The following is a 19,000-nucleotide window of genomic DNA, read 5'->3' as shown; positions in this document are numbered from 1 at the left end:
TAATTCGTTATCAATTACAGATGGAGAATTTTAAAGACTGGCAATAACTATTGTAATATCAATGACCTCCCTGGGAGCTGATGGGACTCCAGATCAGTAATGATCATATAGCCGGTAGTAGGCTGAAAGGGGTTAATCGCTCAGAGAGGAGGGAGATATATGCCAGCACTGATGAAGTGTATTATCAATGATCTCCCTAGGAGCAGATGGGACTCCTGGTCAACAATGACTGTATGTCTGACAGCTGGCCAAAGGGGTTAATCGCTCATAGAGGAGGGAGAAAAATAAAAGTGGCCGTGCCGCGTGCCCAAGCCCTCAGTTGAAGTTGTGATGACGAAGCGCGTCAGAGCGTGAGCGCGCGGTCACCGTAGTAACAGGACGCTGGTCAGGCTGTGCGAGTCTTCCCGGGAACCTCAGACGAACCATCAGCAGCGGAGGGTGAGATGGACACAGCGCATCAGCGCGGTTAAGCCTATTATTGAATTTACATGGAATTTGACGTTTTAATGCCTTTATATTGAGTGATCGTAATGAGAGAGGGGTTAAGGGTCGTTTGCAATAAATGGTTTGTTTTTTACAATATTACCCTGAGTCCTCACTTTTGTCATTGCATTCTCATTCTCAACACTGGAGCGCTTGATCTCATCTGAGAAACATACCGACAGTGAGTGGAAGTGAGTGTTATAGCGAATTCAGTGCTTTGAATATAACAAAGGCCCAGTACAAGAGTCTAGTCAGTGAGTGAGAACTGCCTAGGGAGCGGCACACGAGGTGTGTTGAAGGCGCATATTCTGGATATTAAACACATTGGTGAAAAGACATAATATCCTGGTTACATCAAGGGACTGTGAACCTGTTTATATATTTATTTATGGACTGTGAATCCCCTTTGGGGAATACAAGGACTGTGATAAGCGCTGCTATTCATTCCATTTATCTGAGCAACTTAACACATATGTTGTGTATTAGTTTGTTTTCTTATAGCAGCAGCTATACCTAAATAAGGTTTTTTATATTTGTTTATTACTTATCTGTAGTGCTGGGTGAGTGAGCAACAGTAGTAGCATACCCTATTGGACCTTACTCTAGATTTTGATTTGTACAGCATAATTCTATTTTTATACGTAATTTGTTACTTGTACATTGGTTATTTTCCCTTTTCCCCCTTTCCAGGTTTGGGGGATACTCCGTTGGTAATTTTGTAGGAAATGTATGTAGGGGGTGGCTGCCCCAGAGCCAGTGAGGACATGGCTCATTTGGTGGGGGGTGGATGTAGCACCCTCCTAGTCAGGTGCTAGGTAGTGAGTATCGTTTTGGCTCTGTCTGCCTATCAGAGGAGCAGCAGGCAAAATCTATATTGCACTCTGCTTATCAGGGATCAGGATCTGCAAGTTAGGTCTGCTCAGTGTGCCCAGTGTGTGATTCATCTGGTCCAAGGGAGTGTCCCCCGCTGATCCAATTCGGAGGCACATTGGATGCTGGAGGAAACGTTGCCAATGACACACAGGCTTTTGGTACTGTCACAGTGATTGACACAGACAGTTGGTCTCGGTGCATTATGGAGCAGGGTATAAAAAGCCACGGGCGCATGAGGTAGAGGTCTTTTGGCGGGAAGCAAAGTCCCAGAAGGAGGGTGGTGGCTGCCTCCTCTTCTGCAGCAGTTGGTGATGGTAACAGGCAGTCAGCCTGGTGAATGAAGAAAACCCCAAGGTATTGGGATTATTATAGCGCTTGCTGTTGGGAACCAGGGTTCACAATAATCTAAATAAATTATGTGAAGTAAATATACATATATAAATATATAAGAACGTTGATTTGTGACTAAAAAATCATAAACTGGATAATAGTGTATCACACAATATTGCAGTGTAAAATCAATAATTATTCATAAAATGTCAGACTATAAATAATTAAAATCACATATGTGCCATTAACCGCTTGCCGACCGCCGCAAGTAAATTTACTGCGGCGGTCAGCCCCTCACAGGCAAAGTGACGTTAATTAACGTCACTAGCCTGGGAGGGTCTGGGGAGCGAGCGCGCGCCGCCGGAGGCGCGCTCCCGCGCGGTCACGGACCCCCCCGCGCGTGTGACCGGCGGACCCGATGTCCGCCGGTCACTCGGCGATCTTCGGGGGAGAGGGAGAAAGTCAGGCAGCTTGTGTAAACAAGCCACCTGTCATTCTCCTCGGTGTAAAAACACTGATCACACGGTTCTACTATGTAGAACCGTTGATCAGTGTCCTTACACCTCAAGTCACAGCCAATCACAGTAAGAATCACGCCCCTAGGGACACACACAGCCCCTCCCTCTCAAATAAAGTTAACCCCTTCACTACCAGTGTATTTTTACAGTAACAGTGCATATTTATAGCACTGATTACTGTAGAAATGTCACTGGTAACCCCAAAAGTGTCAAAAATGTCAGTCAAGGGTCCGATCTGTCCGCCCCAATGTCACAGTACCGCAAAAAAAATTGCAGATCGCCGCCATTACGCGTTAAAAAAAAAACAACAAAAATGACAAAAATCTTTCCCTTTGTTAGTAAACGCGATAACTTTTGCGCAAACCAATCAAAATACGCTTTTTGCGATTTTTTTTTTACCAAACATATGTAGCATAAAACAAATTGGCCGAAAATGTTAAAAAATTTTGATTTTTACATTTTTTTTTTGGGGAATTTTTATATAAAAAAATGTGAAAAATATTGTTATTTTTGCAAAATTTACGCTCTTTTTTTGTTTATAGCGCAAAAAGTAAAAAGCGCATAGGTGATCAAATACCACCAAAAGAAAGCTCTGTTTGTGGGAAAAAAAGGACGTCAAATTTGTTTAGGTACAGTGTCGCACGACCGCGCAATTGTCCGTTAAAGTCACGCAGTGCCGAATCGCAAAATACCCCCTGGTCGTTTAGCAGCCAAATCCTCCGGGGCTTAAGTGGTTAAAGTGCAAAACAAGTGCCGAATGAGTCCAATCAAAGTTCATATGTGACTTAAGTGCAGAAAGGTAAACTTCAGTGCCAAAAAAGGAAGAAAAAGTGCAAGTGCTATGTGCTGGGTCCTCCAGTGGTCCAACCGCCAATGCTATGAAATGGCTTCAGGAAATAGTAAAGATGTAAACTCACCAGAGAATGTGGGTCTTAATTACCTTATGGCAAAAAGACCTATAGAGCCTGATGGCCTCCTCGGCCAGAGAGATGGCAACTGCTGGGCTTTGTAGTCCCCTGCAATCCAAGATCCCCTTGCTGGATAAGGTCCAAGGAACACCGGTGTGGTTTTTTTGCTTGGGGTGAAGTCTGTGAGAAGTGTATTGAGATCAGTGTACTCACTTTTATTGCCAGTGGTTTAGACATTAATGACTGTGTGTTGAGTTATTTTGAGGGGACAGCAAATTTACACTGTTATACTAGATGTACACTCACTACTTACATTGTAGCAAAGTGTCATTTCTTCAGTGTTGTCACATGAAAAGATATAATAAAATGTTTACAAAAATGTGAGGGGTGTACTCACTTTTGAGAGATACTGTATATATATATATATATATATATATATATATAGATGTAGCACCCTCCTAGGTAGGTGCTAGGTAAAAGTATATTGGTGGCCCTGTCTGCATATCAGGGGGGCCTGATCATTTAGTTAGGCTGTCACATGCTTCCAGGTGTGACCTGTTGTGCCTAGGGAGTCTCCCCACTGTATCGAATGAGGGCTCTTATTGGACAGTGGAGGAAACCTAGCCAATAGCACACCGGGGCTTGTGGCTATCTCAGTGGGCGGAGTTTGCCACATTGCACCCTGGGATGGGCTATACGTCTGAGGGGAGCATGTGACAGGGCATCTATGGCGGGAAGCAGAGTCCCAGGAGGAGGGTGATGGCTGTCTCTCCTCCTGTCAGCGCTAGTGAGGTGTCCTGGGCAGTAGGCCTAGAGGACGAAGGTTGAGCTAAGCTGCAGAGAGGGATCCAGTGTGCTGTGGACCGAGTGGAGCTGCTGGGCAGAAGTTTCCAGGAAAAACAGTATCGTGATTACTCAAAACTGCCCAGGGGTCTGCCTAGGAGCGGGGACCACTCCAGAAGGTCAGAGGGATCTGAGAGCCAGCTCACCTGCGGAGAAAGCTTAGAAAGGAGATGCCGGTGCGAACCCTGAAGTGTTCAGCAGTGCAGCAGTAGTACAAGTAGCTACCTCAGCAAGTAGTGCTTAAGGGAGCTCAAAGAGGACTTCTTTATGCAAGAAAGCAGTCCAAAGTCAGTTTGGAGTTAACAGGCAGCAAGCCAGCATTAACCAGCATCAAAAAGTGAGTACACCCCTCACATTTTTGTAAATTATTATTATTATTATACAGGATTTATAGAGCGACAACAGTTTGCGCAGCGCTTTATTATATCTTTTCATGTGACAACACTGAAGAAATGACACTTTGCTACAATGTAAAGTAGTGAGTGTACAGCTTGTATAACAGTGTAAATTTGCTAGGAAAAAATTGGGGAGTGATATGCGCGCTGTCACGCAGGTATCCAAGTGGGAGGATAACCTCTAATATAATGTCGTTAGTAGAAAATAATGAATGACTAAGAGATTAGGATCAAATCCTCTCCCCCATGCAGCCAACTCTAGTATTTATCACTAAAATACCAATACCAATATTAATTTCACAACGAGCCGGCGCAAGTGGGAAAAAATCTCAGAAAGGGGCTCAGACTGAGCTATCAATAAAAACCAAAGGAGACTCCTAAGATGAGATGTAGCGGGAATAATCATACAATATATACCGCTGATGAGATAAGGCAAGTATATACTCAATCAAAAATTAGAAGATGTATGAAGATCAGCAGACTTAAACACAAAATCGTATAGAATCCTAAAAATCAATCCGATTCCTAAAACAATTTGCAAAAATGTCTTCAATATATATATATATAGCAATAATGGGTCCAGTGTATCTAACTAGTAGCAACTCCACCTACATGACCAATAAAAAATATATGCCGACTATGGCAGGAATCCTATATGGTGCGAATCCTAAAATTCAGACAAAATTCCTAGCATCAATTTATATATAAATCCTCAATATATGTTCAAAGATAACTGTTCCAGGTAAGAATTAAAAATAGGTCTCTGACCAAAGTCCACTGTAAAATCACACAGAGAAATGGCTAGATAGTCGCACCAAGCGACTAAAATCGCAAAGCAAAATAAATAAGCAATGGATGAGCTAATAGACTAATATTCACAGTAGTCTAAAATAGAGCAATACTAGCAGATGTGATGATCCTTAAAAACTAGTAAAAGGTGGTGTAAATAAATCGATCAGTGCATGTATTTCTTAAGTATCCATAAATATATAAGGTGACGAGATATTAAAGGTGAAATAAAATCAATAAATATTCCATATGCATTCTAAATAACCAACATGTAGAAAAATAGCATAAATTAATAAATAAATAAATATTTCATAAGTATAAATAATAACAATCAAGTGCGGTGATCAATAAATGAATAAATAGATTCTTGTGCAATTAACAGTCCATGTGCATAAATATATAGATCTAGTGCAATAAACAGTCCATATGTAATAAATGAGGTAGGTGCGGTGATAAAGTGAAGTTCATCCGTGCACATATGATTAAGTGACAATTAGTGCTTCTCTAGAACAATAATGTGGATATCCAGTGCTGTGATCCGGAGTGAGCTGTGATAATATAGGCACAGTGGCCGCTCACCTCACTGCACCTTTTAAGGCGCTTTTAAGCTGGTCTCTGACCCTGGGGGTGGGATGCTGGGCTATTGAGCTATTGGAGTAGCGATTTTAGTCACTTGGTGCGACTATCTAGCCATTTCTCTGTGTGATTTTACAGTGGACTTTGGTCAGAGACCTATTTTTAATACTTACCTGGAACAGTTATCTTTGAACATATATTGAGGATTTATATATAAATTGATGCTAGGAATTTTGTCTGAATTTTAGGATTCGCACCATATACGATTCCTGCCATAGTCGGCATATATTTTTTATTGGTCATGTAGGTGGAGTTGCTACTAGTTAGATACATTGGACCCATTATTGCTATATATATATATATATATATATATATATATATATATATATATATTGAAGACATTTTTGCAAATTGTTTTAGGAATCGGATTGATTTTTAGGATTCTATACGATTTTGTGTTTAAGTCTGCTGATCTTCATACATCTTCTAATTTTTGATTGAGTATATACTTGCCTTATCTCATCAGCGGTATATATTGTATGATTATTACCGCTACATCTCATCTTAGGAGTCTCCTTTGGTTTTTATTGATAGCTCAGTCTGAGCCCCTTTCTGAGATTTTTTCCCATTCGCGCCGGCTCGTTGTGAAATTAATAGTGTAAATTTGCTGTCTCCTCAAAATAACTCAACATTAATGTTTAAACCGCTGGCAACAAAAGTGAGTACACCCCTAAGTGAAAGTGTCCAAATTTTGCCCAATTAGCCATTTTCCCTACCTGGTGTCATGTGACTCGTTAGTGTTACAAGGACTCAGGTGTGAACGGGGAGCAGGTGTGTTAAATTTGGTGTTATCGCTCTCACTTTCTCATACTGGTCGCTGGAAGTTCAACATTGCACCTCATGGCAAAGAACTTTCTGAGGATCTGAAAAAAAGAATTGTTGCTCTACATAAAGATGGCCTAGGCTATAAGAAGATTATCAAACTGACAAATTGTCAAACTGAGCTGCAGCACGGTTGCCAAGGCCATACAACAGTTTAACAGGACAGGCCTCGCCATGATCGCCTAAAGAAGTTGAGTATATGTGCTCAGCGTCATATCCAGAGGTTGTCTTTGGGAAATAGATGGATGAGTGCTGACAGCATTGCTGCAGAGGTTGAAGGGGTGGGGGATCAGCCTGTCAGTGCTCAGACTGTACGCGGCACACTGCGTCAAATTGGTCTGCATGGCTGTCGTCCAAGAAGGAAGCCTCTTCTAAAGATAATGCACAAAAAAGCCTGCAAACAGTTTGCTGAAGACAAGCAGACTGAGGACATGGATTACTGGACCCATGTCCTGTGGTCTGATGAGACCAAGATAAACGTATTTGGTTCAGATGGTGTCAAGCAGGTGTGGCAGCAACCAGGTGAGGAGTACAAAGACAAGTGTGTCTTGCCTACAGTCAAGCATGGTGGTGGGAGTGCCATGGTCTGGGGCTGCATGAGTATTGCTGGCATTGGGGAGCTACAGTTCATTGAGGGAGCCATGAATGGCAACATGTACTGTGACATACTGAAGCAGAGCATGATCCCCTTCCTTCGGAGACTGGAATGCAGGGCAGTTTTACACACACTGCCTTGCTAAATAAGCTGAGAGTAAAGGTGATGGACTGGCCAAGACATGTCTCAAGACCTAAACCCTATTGAGCATCTGTGGGGCATCCTCAAATGGAAGGTGGAGGAGCGCAAGGTCTCTAACATCCACCAGCTCCGTAATGTCATCATGGAGAAGTGGAAGAGGACTCCAGTGGCAACCTGTGAAGCTCTGGTGAACTCCATGCCCAAGAGGGTTAAGGAAGTACTGGAAAATAATGTTGGCCCCACAAAATATTGACACTTTGGGCCCAATTTAGAAATTTTTTGCTAGGGGTGTACTCACTTTTGTTGCCAGCGGTTTAGACATTAATGGCTGTGTGTTGAGTTATTTTGAGGGGACAGCATATATATATATATATATATATATATATATATATATATATATATATATATATACACCTGGGGGGCTTGGTGATACCCAAATCACCACCACTCACTGTTAGCTGACAGTGGAAAAGGTAGAGAAGGTAGCATAAGTAAACCGTGTTCATCTAGGAGGTCACGTAGAGCCTCTCTCCGCCCCTAAGAATGGCCGTCCGAGATGATCCCCCGGGCCCGGCAGGGTCCGGTGCTGCCGTGCATGCGCGGCAGTGTCCAATGTCACAGAGCCACCGACGCGCACATAGGCTGCATCATCGACCGATGATGAGGGTCTCAACGTGCTTATGTGCATCGCGCCATCTAGTGGCACCGGCTCAAGGACACAGTGTGTCCACATTATAAGACCCCTAGGCTAAAAGACGCCCCGGGGCCTTTGTGTGCTGGGGAGTGACAGCAGAGCGACAGATACCCACAGGAAGGAGCATATGCCAATGAGGCACGTCCACAGGGCAAAAAGTTGATACATATACCAATTAGAAAATAACAGCAGATAAACAGACTGGTAGTTAATAAAAAACATAACTTAGTCAAAAAAAACAAACAATGTTCAAAAATATGTTACAATCAATCTTTCAACAATAGAACCAATATGTATATATAGTGAGAACAACGTATATCATGGATCCTAAACTACAGCCCTCCAGCTGTTGCAGAACTACACATCCCATGAGGCACTGTAAAACTCTGACATTCCCAGATATGATTAGGCATGATGGGAATTGTAGTTCCTTAACAACTGGAAGGCCATAGTTTGAAGATCCCTAATGTATATAAAGACAAAGATAGGTAATAGGGGAAGGAGGAAATTCACAAAGGAGAAATTGAAAGGGACTATCGAAAGATATTTGCAAAATACTAGTACAGTATATGGACATTTTGGAATTAGAACAACTGAGGGGATGTTGGCTATTATCAAATAATAGTATAAGAGTAGTATATATTAGACAAAACTTTTGCGAGCGAGTGAGTGAGCCCATTGACAGTACAATAAACTAGCATTCAATATAAAATTACAAGTCTCTCTCAAAGCCTCCAGAGGTAAAGCCCTGAAGGAATGGCTTAAAGTTGAAGGCCTTGTTGAGTCCTGAAGCAGTGGTGGCATTTAGATCAAAAATCCACCGCAGCTCACACTGTAGGAGGAGCTTGTTGAGGTCTTTGCCTCGTGAGCTGGGGTGGATTTGATCCAATGCCAAAAAAGATATTTGGGGAGTATTACCATCATGTTTGCGTGTGACATGCCTCCCCAGAGGGAGTTTTTGTCATTTTACATTGAATGCTAGTTTATTGTAATGTCAATGGGCTCACTCTGGGGCAAAAGTTTTGACTAATATATACTACTCTTATATTATTATTTAATAATAGCAAACATTACTAGTATTTTGTAAATATCTTTCGATAGTCTCTTTCACTTTCTCCTTTGTGAATTTCCTCCTTCTCCTTCTCCCTATTTTTGTCTTTATATATGTTGTTCTCACTATATATATGTTGGTTCTTTTGTTGCAAGATTGATTGTAACATATTTTTTAACATAGATGGCGGGGTGCGCATGTGCACGTTGAGACCCTCATCATCGGTTGTTGATGCAGCTTCTATGTGCGTGTTGGCGACTTTGTGATGTCGGACACTGCCGTGCATGCATGGCAGCTCCGGATGCCGCCGGGCCGGGGAATCATCTTGGATGCCATTCTTAGGGGCAGTGAACGGATCTACGTGACCTCCTAGATTAACACGGTTTCCCTAGGCTACCTTCACACCTGTTTTCTACTATCAGCCAACGGTGAGTGGTGGTGATTTGGGTATCACCATGCCCCCAGGTGTATATATATATATATATATATATATATATATATATGTGTAGCACTCTCCTAGGTAGGTGCTAGGACAAAGCATATACAGTATGTGGTCCTGTCTGGTTATCAGGGGGGCCTGATCTGTTAGCTAATCTGTCACATGCTTCCAGGTGTGGTCTGTTGAGTCTGGGGAGTTTCCCCACTGTATCCATTGAGGGATCTTGTTGGACAGTAGAGGAAACCTGGCCAATAGCACACCAGGGTTTATGACTGTCCCAGTGGCCGGGCATTGCTGCAATGCATCCTGGGATTGGAAATAAATCCAGAGGGAGCATGTGACAGAGTGTCTTTTGGCAGGAGCATCAGTCCCAGGAGGAGGTGACGGATGTCTCTCCTCCTGTAAAAGTGAGAAAGTGGTCCAGGCAGTCGGCTGTAAGATTCTGGTACCTTCGGTACCCTTCCAGCCCATTTCTTCCGCATTGCGTTCCACCATTCAGGTAGGTGGAACGCATATAGCTACCTGTCCCTTTAACTCTCATGACGTCATCACTAGGCGCCGCTCTGAGCGGCTATTTCAATCGCCGGCTTTCACTCACAAGGTGTTCGTGCAAGCCACCTGTATGGAGCTATACCTGACGCTACTTGATCCTGTATCTCGCTACCTGATCCTGTATCTCACTTTCTGATCTTGTATCTCGCTACCTGATCCTACCGCTTGTTATACAGCCTTGTCTGACGCTGCCGAAGCCTCCAGCTATTTCCCTAGTATCTGGATAGACCGGAGTCTCGCTACTTGATCCTGTATCTCGCTACTGATCCTTTATCTCGCTACCTGATCCTTATCTCATTACCGGACCCCTCATCTCTCTAAACCAACTAGTGATAAGTACCCCACAGGGGATTCCTTCCTATCAACTTACACTATCTACTCTTGCATACTAAAGACTGTTGCTATCTATGCATTACTATTTCTATCATCTGCACTGTTACATAGATTGCTAGCTCTTGAGTCTACTACCATCTATATCCTTGCACTGAGTTAGCAATTCCTGTACACTTCATCTGCTGTCCCCTACGACCTGTTATTTGTACATGATTGCTAACCTATCTGCATACTATCTATCACCATCTGCTAACACTCCTGAACATTACTATTGAGTGCCTATCATTGCTATCACTACTCACCTCTGTCCTTTCAGCACATCACCTCTATACTATCGTATACAACCTATCACTCCAGGAACATCTTATCTGAGTGTCTGTATATTTGCATGCTGAGGCAGGCTGGGCCACAATGATGAGTCTGGAGAGTTTGATATGGTAATTCAACACATCTCTACACGACTACTGAGTGGAAATTCTGCAGCTGCAAATCCAGTTCACTAAACAAACGCAGGAGCGTTACATCGGCCTAGGGACTGGAGGTTGAGCTGGGCTGAAGGGATCCAGAGTTGCTGACTGAGTAGAGCTGCTGGGCAGAGATCTTCAGGAAAAACAGTGTCGTGAGTACTCAAGATCTGCCCAGGGGTCTGCCTAGGAGAGGGGACCACTCCAGTGAGGTCAAAGGGGATCCAGGAGCCAGCTAACCAGGAGTGTACAGTAAAGGGGGTGCCAAGTGGGCACCAGGAAGGGCCATGAAGTGTTCAGCAATACAGTTTGCTTTAATGTCAGCTACCTCAGGAAGGAGTATTCTGGGGAGCTCAAAGGGGACTTTCCCACTGTCAGAGGTGAAGTTCTAGTAACTGGTCTTGCTGAGGCCAGCATCAGTCAGCATTAACCAGCATCAATGAAGCGTTAACCGGCATCAGTGAATCACTAAATAGCGTCAAGCAGCATTATTCAGTGTTCCTGCCAATTTGTGCATAGTTCAGTTGTTGGAGTATCCCACTTCTCCGTTCTCCTATCCAAGTTCTCAAATAAACACTAAAAACCAAAGAAACTGAACTGGTGAGGTGCTCACACTTGAAAAACATGTCTAAAGGTACTGTTGTTGCTAGTGGTAACCCAGGGGGACCCACACTCAGTGGCTCCCTTGGGAGTTGTGCTACAGTTGGGGGCTCGTCCGGGATTTCGCCCCGGGCCAGTTGCTAACGGCAACAGCCGAAGAAAATTTGCAAAATCTTAATTTTTATGTCTGTAACATAGTTCTGCTATTCAAACCAAGTGTGAGGCCTGCTCCACAGGAGATAGGGAGAGTGGGATGAAGATAAAAGTGCACTTTGAAGGTTGCCCGCGGCAACGCAAACATTCCAGTCAGAATCGCAAAATCGCAGGAACCTTCTACCTCAGCTATGATATGTACACTTCAATAAAGCATTGGAAAGCGATAAAAAGGCCTCTGACTGTGAGCAATGACTGCATCTGCCTGACAGGAAAAGGTCCAAGTCTGGATGGAGAAAATGGCGGTTAGGGGCACATGGAGCAGTGTGCCAGGGACCATGTGTGTGTCAAGGTTATATGGAGTGATATTGACCGTGCATGTGACAGCGGGACATTTATTCTATATAGCGACTGTGTCGATACTGTGAAGATAGCGGTCGGCCATGCCAGGAAGGGCAGTGGAGTTTTTTTTCGGAGACAGTATGGTGACGGGCCTTGCTTGTACATGTGTTGGGAAGCGGACTGTCGACCGTGCATGTGACAGCGGGACAATTCTCTGGCCTGGCAAACAGCGACAGCTGGCTCCTGGAGGTGAAGGCGCAGCTGGGGCCCTGCTACAAACAAGAAGAGTGGATGCATGTCTGGTGAGGGATATGGTCCGCTTTGCAGCAACTTCTGTGTCGGCTGAGGAGAGAGAGCGCAGCATTGGAAGGGTTACTGCACAGCGCGGGAAAGCGCAAGCTAAAAGTTTCTGCCTAGCAGGAGGAGCCACCGCCAAACAAGAAGAATGGGTGGAGACATTGGTCGCGCCCAGCCAATCAGGAGTGACTAGGGAAGTCTATTGTCAGGGATGTCGTGGCAGAGCCTGACGTGTAGAGGAATGTCTCACCAGATGAAGAGCCTGGAACTATGTGCAATCCCAGGACAGGGATGCTGACGGGGTATTTTAGCAGGACACAGGTTTACCAGAGGGGCTGAGTCTAAGTGCTAGCCAGTATTCACCAGGGCCCCTGATGGTGGGGATGCATTTGGCTGCGTGCTAACACCAGGTCGCAGTCCTCCGGATTCCCCATCCGGGCCAAGAGCAGGTCCAGGTCCAATAGCCGGTAGCGGATAAGCAGATCAGGGTGAGCCAGAAGAGTAGTCAAGACAAGCCGAGGTCAAGGCAGGCAGCAGGTAATCAAGGTCGAAGGCAAGCCGGGTCAGATGATTAGGAACAGCAGGAAATTTCAGGTTCAGGAGACAGGAGAGCTGAAGATCACACAGCAAGCATTCAGTGTGACCACTCCCCTTAAATAGGACATTTGGCGCCAATTATGATAGGTAGCCTCAAACTATTCCATGGTAGCCTTGGACTGTTCCATGGTAGCCTCAAACTATTCAAGGCACCACTGCGTACACGCATGCGCATAGGCGTTCGCTGCCGGTATTATGCACCAGTGCATAATAGTGAATCCCTGACATTGCCCCCTCCTTATGGGCAACCTCTGGGTGCCCAAAATATTCCTTTTCTGAGGATGGCTGTGAAAGAAATTACGGATTAGCTCTTGGGCATGAACGTCCCGCTCAGGTTCCCAGGAATTCTCTTCGGGGCCGTAGCATTTCCATTTGACCAGGTATTGCAGCTGATTTCTCCTTCTTCTGCAGTCTACAATGGCCTCTACCTCAAATTCTTCGTTACCATTGATAATTACAGGTGCAGGCGGTCTCGAGCTTCTATCTGGAAAAGGATTGGGTACTGCGGGTTTCAACAACGATACAGGAAAAACCGGATGTATTTTGAGTGAGTCGAGTAGGGCAAGTTCATACGACACCTCATTTAATTTCCTCTTCACCGGAAATGGACCTATAAATCTGGGTGCCAATTTCTTAGAAGGGCAAGCCAATCGAAGATTTGTTGTAGACAGCCATACTTGGTTGCCTGGTTATAGAACTAGCTCCCCTCTTCTTTTTCTATCAAAAGTCTCCTTATAGGAGGTCTGAGCCTTGGTCACAGTGTCTTGTAACAGTTTGCTGTTACGTTTGAGAAAATCCACGGTATCCCAGGCTGCTGGTACTGCGGATTCAGGAACAAGGCAGGGTAGGAAGGATGGGTGAAACCCGTAGTTGGCATAAAACGGGGACTGACCTGTAGCCGAATGCTTGGCATTGGTGTATGCAAATTCCGCCAAGGGTAGCAATGAGACCCAATCATCCTGGACAAAGGTGGTGAAGCATCAGATATATTGCTCGAATGTCTGGTTGGTCCTCTTGGTTTGCCCGTTAGTCTGGGGATGGTAAGCAGAGGACATTGTCAATTTGATCTTTAAAGACTCACATAGTGCTCTCCAAAAGCGAGAGGTAAACTGAACCCCCCTATCCGACACAATGTCTGTTGGGACCCCGTGGAGCCTCACTATTTCTTTAATAAAGACCTGTGCAGTCTCCGGAGTGGAAGGTGTGCGCCTCAGTGCCACGAAATGGGCCATCTTTGACAAATGGTCCACTACTACAAAAATGGCAGAGCACCCATCTGACGGAGGAAGTCCCACAATAAAGTCCATGGCAATCATCTTCCATGGTCTGTCAGGAACCGGTAGTGGTCTGAGCAAGCCCCATGCTTTGTTTCAAGCAGTCTTGCTTTCGTTGCAGATGGCACAAGAGGTAACGTATTGCTTCCAACTTTTCTCCAAGTCGGGCCACCAGAACATGTGCTGAATAAGGTCAAAGGTTTTATGAATCCCAAAATGGCCTGCGAGCAGATGGTCATGACAGAGTCCCAGTATGGTTACACAGGCACTTTCCGGAATGAAAATTTGGTCTCCTTTCCATAGTAAACCATTCCTGGGTATCAGCTACTTCCAGGAGGCTGGGGAACATCTACCGTGGCTTGTCTCAGAAAAGAAAGAAGATCAGCCTGCAACAACAGGAAATTACCTTCGGGTAAAATGGTGTCTGGTACGGCAGTTTCCTTTGGACCGTCGTACATCCGGGAGAGAGTGTCTGGTTTTATATTTTTTTAGCCCGGCCAGTACGTGATGTGGAATGAGAACCTAGAAAAAAAAAGTGCCCAACCTGCTTGGCGAGGTCTCAAGCATTTGGCTGTTAAATATTCCAGGTTCTTATAGTCGGTGTAGATGAGGACAGGATGCGCTGCTCCTTCCAACAGGTATCTCCACTCCTCCAGAGCGGTCTTGATAGCAAGGAGTTCCTGATCTCCCACATCATAATTTCTCTCCGCAGGTGAGAGTTTACGGGAGAAGAAGGCTACAGGGTGGACCAAGCCCTTGATACCCTGGCGTTGGGAGATAACTGCTCCTACCGCGTTTTCAGAAGCATCAACTTCGAGTAGGTAGGGCAGGGTAGGATCCGGGTGACTCAAAGTAGGAGCAGTAGTAAACAGTTCTTTTAGGGTTGTGAAGGTGGCCTGAGCCTCGGGAGTCCAGTGAAATTGGGTACTCTGTTTGGTGAGCAGGATAATAGGGGAGATGATGGAGGAGAATCCCTTGATAAATCTTCTGTAAAAATTTGCAAACCCCACAAAACGCTGCACCCCTTTCTTATCCACAGGTGCTAGGCAGTCCAGAATGGCAGAGACCTTCTGTGGATCCATCTTGATCCCTTCTGAGGAAATCACCAGACCAAGGAACTGGATACTCTGCTGTTCGAATTCACACTTTTCTGGTTTAGCGTAGAGTCTGTGCTGCCGGAGTCGGTGGAGTATTTTCTTAATATGTTCTCAATGCTGGACCAGGGAAGTAGAGAAAACCAGGATATTGTCTACGTACACGATTACGAAAATGGGAACAAGGTACTGAGGTCTATAAATACAATAGTAAACAAGTAGGTATATTTAGTTAAACCAATTAATATCATCACAACAAATCCATACAATGTTCATGGCACATACTATACTATATTATATACTCACACTATACAATTGGATCAGAACATTGCAGTTGGCCCATATTTACGTGCCCCATTGTAACCATGCCTTAGTGTGTTTCCCTGGGATAAAGCTGCGTCTATAAAGGCAAAAGATGGAAAGAAAAGAATACTTCAAAAGTAAATGCTCAAGGGATCCGCCACATTGGTCACCCACAAGGATCAAAAAATAGGAAACTAATCCTAGTGAAAAAATGATAGTAGACATAAGGGTATTCCCAACAAACAGTACATAATATCTAATGAATTTATGGTATGTGTACTCAAATAGATGGCCAATTTTTGCATTGATTTTATATTTGTCACTATTTTACTTATTTGAATAAAATGTATTGATTTTATACTTTCATTACTCTACTTACTTACTGCCTAAAAAGTCCCATTTGGGGGTGCTCTGTTTTTCTGTGTTCTATATATCTTTAGGAATGTAGCAGATAGTCCTTAGGATATTACAACACTGAGCTTTATATTTTTTTGATACCTTCCTCGTATGTCGTGTTTGCTTCAAGTTGCTTGCCATCCCCAGTCCCCACGCACCATTGTCCTGATCACAGAGCCAGCCCAGAAGACAACTCAGTTGACCACGGCGTAGTAGTGCTCCCGCTTCCATCTCCTCCCACTCCAGTCCTGCCCTGGCCTCTGTTCATAAAAGGCATGCGCCATTAAAGCCAGGTATACACTGGCCAAATGTAAGGAGACAAGGGGTGGTTAAAAAAAAAAAAAAACCTGACATTCGGCCTGTGTGTATGTCAGACGTGCATGCTGCAAAACCAGCATCTGACCGACTCCCGATCAGCGCTCTCCGCCAATGATTGGAGTTTTCTGGCAGGGGGGCCGTCCCCCTGTCAAAAAAGACTGTCAGCTCCAGTCGGAGCTGCTGTAGTAACCATGTGAGGTTAGTTCAGCGATCTCCCCCTCTGAGCTGACAGTTTTGTTTTCATTCAACCCCAAAAAAAACAAAAAACAAATAGTGTGTACCCGGCTTTAGGGTTGCCATCTCATCCCTTTAAAATGTAACACATAATAATTGCACAGGCTCTGTGGCTGATTAAGGTGGTTCACATAGTGCCTCACCTGCATTCAATTAGCTCTCCAACCTGTGTAATTAATATGTGTTTGGTTTTAAAGGGATTATGAGGCAACCCTGGCACTACTGTGCAAGTTCCCACGAGCAATTCCATAGCCGGTCCGCGGCCCCTGTCCGTAATCGACACTATGGACAGTTTGTAAGTCACCTGAAATTCACAAAATGTAAAGTAGCAGTTGAGAGTACATTGCCTCCTGATCCCTCTGATCTCTTTGAGCCAGGAGAGGGCAGTGTGGAGAGAGAACTATTAAAGGCTTCCCAGTAAACTATTAGGAGTCTTTTACAGACTGGCACATTGTTTACCCTTCAGAAGGATCATTGTCATCTTGGATAAGGACCATTGCAAAGATTTCTGCTCAGGTCGTAGCTTTGTTTTTGCCTTATCGGGTTGACCCATGATGTAGGATAGACTGCTCAGGTTGCCAGCTCAAGAAATCAATTCAGTGCCTTTGAAAGATCCTGTATCTTATGTAGTGTTTGCTGAACTGGTCCCAATGGCTTCCAATTGGTTTTCTATTGTGTACAGTCTGAGGTTGCCCAGAATACCTGGGATGTGCAGAGTTGGACTAAAATGCAGCCATTTGAATAGGCTGCGCCTATGCACCCCATTTAGGATTCATTTCCTACTATAGATTATTTATAGTCTTTAATATCTTGAAACACTAAGGACTGTTTCATATGGGCGGCTCTGGGGGTGGCAAAGACCGGCGGTAGAGCCACTGTTTTACTACCCCACTTGCTGCCCACCAAAAAAATCTAACATTACAGCCAGACAGGCACATGCTGCAGTGGCAATGCTTTGCTTCGCAGCCACAACTTTTTCAACTTAGGCTGCAGAGTTTGACAGACGGCACCGGCTGTCAAAAACTTGCCCATTGAGACCAATGGAGCTGCACTGCAACCATAAGATGAGCGCTTGTCAGCTACTGCTATATCACCCTCTGAAAGAACCTCTCATGTGGTAGCTGGCAACAAGAGACCTTGTAAATTAGTAAGCCACCAGGCTTCAAAATAGTTTCTTTACTCGGACTATATAACTTTTGAACTCTGGAAGGGGATATTCAGACAATTTAGACTGAGGGTGTGTGTATTTTTTCCATTGTGTTTGTATGTGGTTATATATGTTTTTACATGCAATATTAGATCCTTTTTTTTTATAATATGGGACTACTTCTGTATTTTTTTTTTGAAGGATAATACATTTTTTTAACCTCCCTGGTGGTATGATTCTTTCCGATTGTAGGTGCTGAAAGCGGTACCATTATTTTGCATGTAATTCGTAAGAACGAGCAGCCCAAACCAACTATTTACATATGATTTTTTTTTTACTGTGCGTTCTTCTTTATAACATCTCGGGTATGGTAAAGTTTGAAACACAAAATCATAAATTATAATATAATAAATAACTATAAGTAAGTTAAAGTATGTATGTATATATAGATATATATCTATATACTGTATATATACATATACATATATATATATATATATATATATATATATATATATATATATATATATATAGTGTGACAGGAAGTCGGGTAAATCTGTGGGTGTTGTCACAGACGGGAGATACATTTCTGCCTTGTTTAGACAATTCACCAATTACTATAGGGTGTCGGCTGCAGAGGTAGCCAGAAAGGTTTAAGGACGTTGAAAAAGTTAAGGAGAGCAGTGAGCTGAATGCCTCCTGGAGCTGTGTGCGTTAAGGAGAGCAGTGAGCTGAATGCCTCCTGGAGCTGTGTGCGTTAAGGAGAGCAGTGAGCTGAAAGCCTCCTGAAGCTGTGTGCGTTAAGGAGAGCAGTGAGCTGAAAGACTTCTGAAGGTGAAGTGTTGGATTTTTTCTGTGTGAAAAGAAAACGAAGACTATTGGTTTTCTGCTGTATGACCAGCAGTGTCTGCCCAGCAGTAGGTTGGGACAGACACCATAGGTAGGTTCCTGTGTGTGAAGGTAGACGCCCCAAGTGGCCAGGGTTTATTTTATGTTTGTTTTGAGTTATGCTGTTTTGGATGCTTGCACTTGTTTGAAGAAAATTGGAAGAATAAACCATAGACTGTTGTTTTCAACCACTCCTCGGCTGTCTCTCTGTGTAACGAACCCCGCTACCGAGCTAACCCCTCACAATATATATATATATATATATGTACAGTATATACATATATTATATATGTATATATGTGCATATATATATATATATATATACGTGTATGTGTGTGTATATCTATCTCTCTCTCTCTCTCTCTCTCTCTCTCTCTCTCTATATATATATATATATATATATATACACACACATCAAAAGTACAGTAAAACTGCAGGAAAGGGCACTGGGGGGCAAACCAATGTGAATTTATTTTATTTTGTACTGTATC

General features: G+C 43.8%; 1 protein-coding gene across 1 annotated transcript in view; it reads right to left on the bottom strand.

Annotated features, from left to right (window-relative positions):
• Positions 1-19,000, bottom strand: part of LOC309552561 (uncharacterized protein) — a 104,956-nt gene that overhangs the window by 23,562 nt on the left and 62,394 nt on the right. Inside the window, exons 15-17 of the mRNA XM_082253513.1 lie at positions 14,674-15,301; positions 13,157-13,339; positions 587-646 (exon numbers count right to left, since the gene is read on the bottom strand). Of these exons, the coding sequence (XP_082109639.1) occupies positions 587-646; positions 13,157-13,339; positions 14,674-15,301 (871 nt within the window). The remainder of the gene's footprint in view (positions 1-586; positions 647-13,156; positions 13,340-14,673; positions 15,302-19,000) is intronic.

The sequence above is a fragment of the Pelophylax lessonae genome (assembly GCF_965119305.1).
Source record: "Pelophylax lessonae genome assembly, chromosome: 4".
Classification (NCBI taxonomy): Eukaryota; Metazoa; Chordata; class Amphibia; order Anura; family Ranidae; genus Pelophylax; species Pelophylax lessonae.
This window is presented reverse-complemented; position numbering and strand designations above follow the sequence as displayed.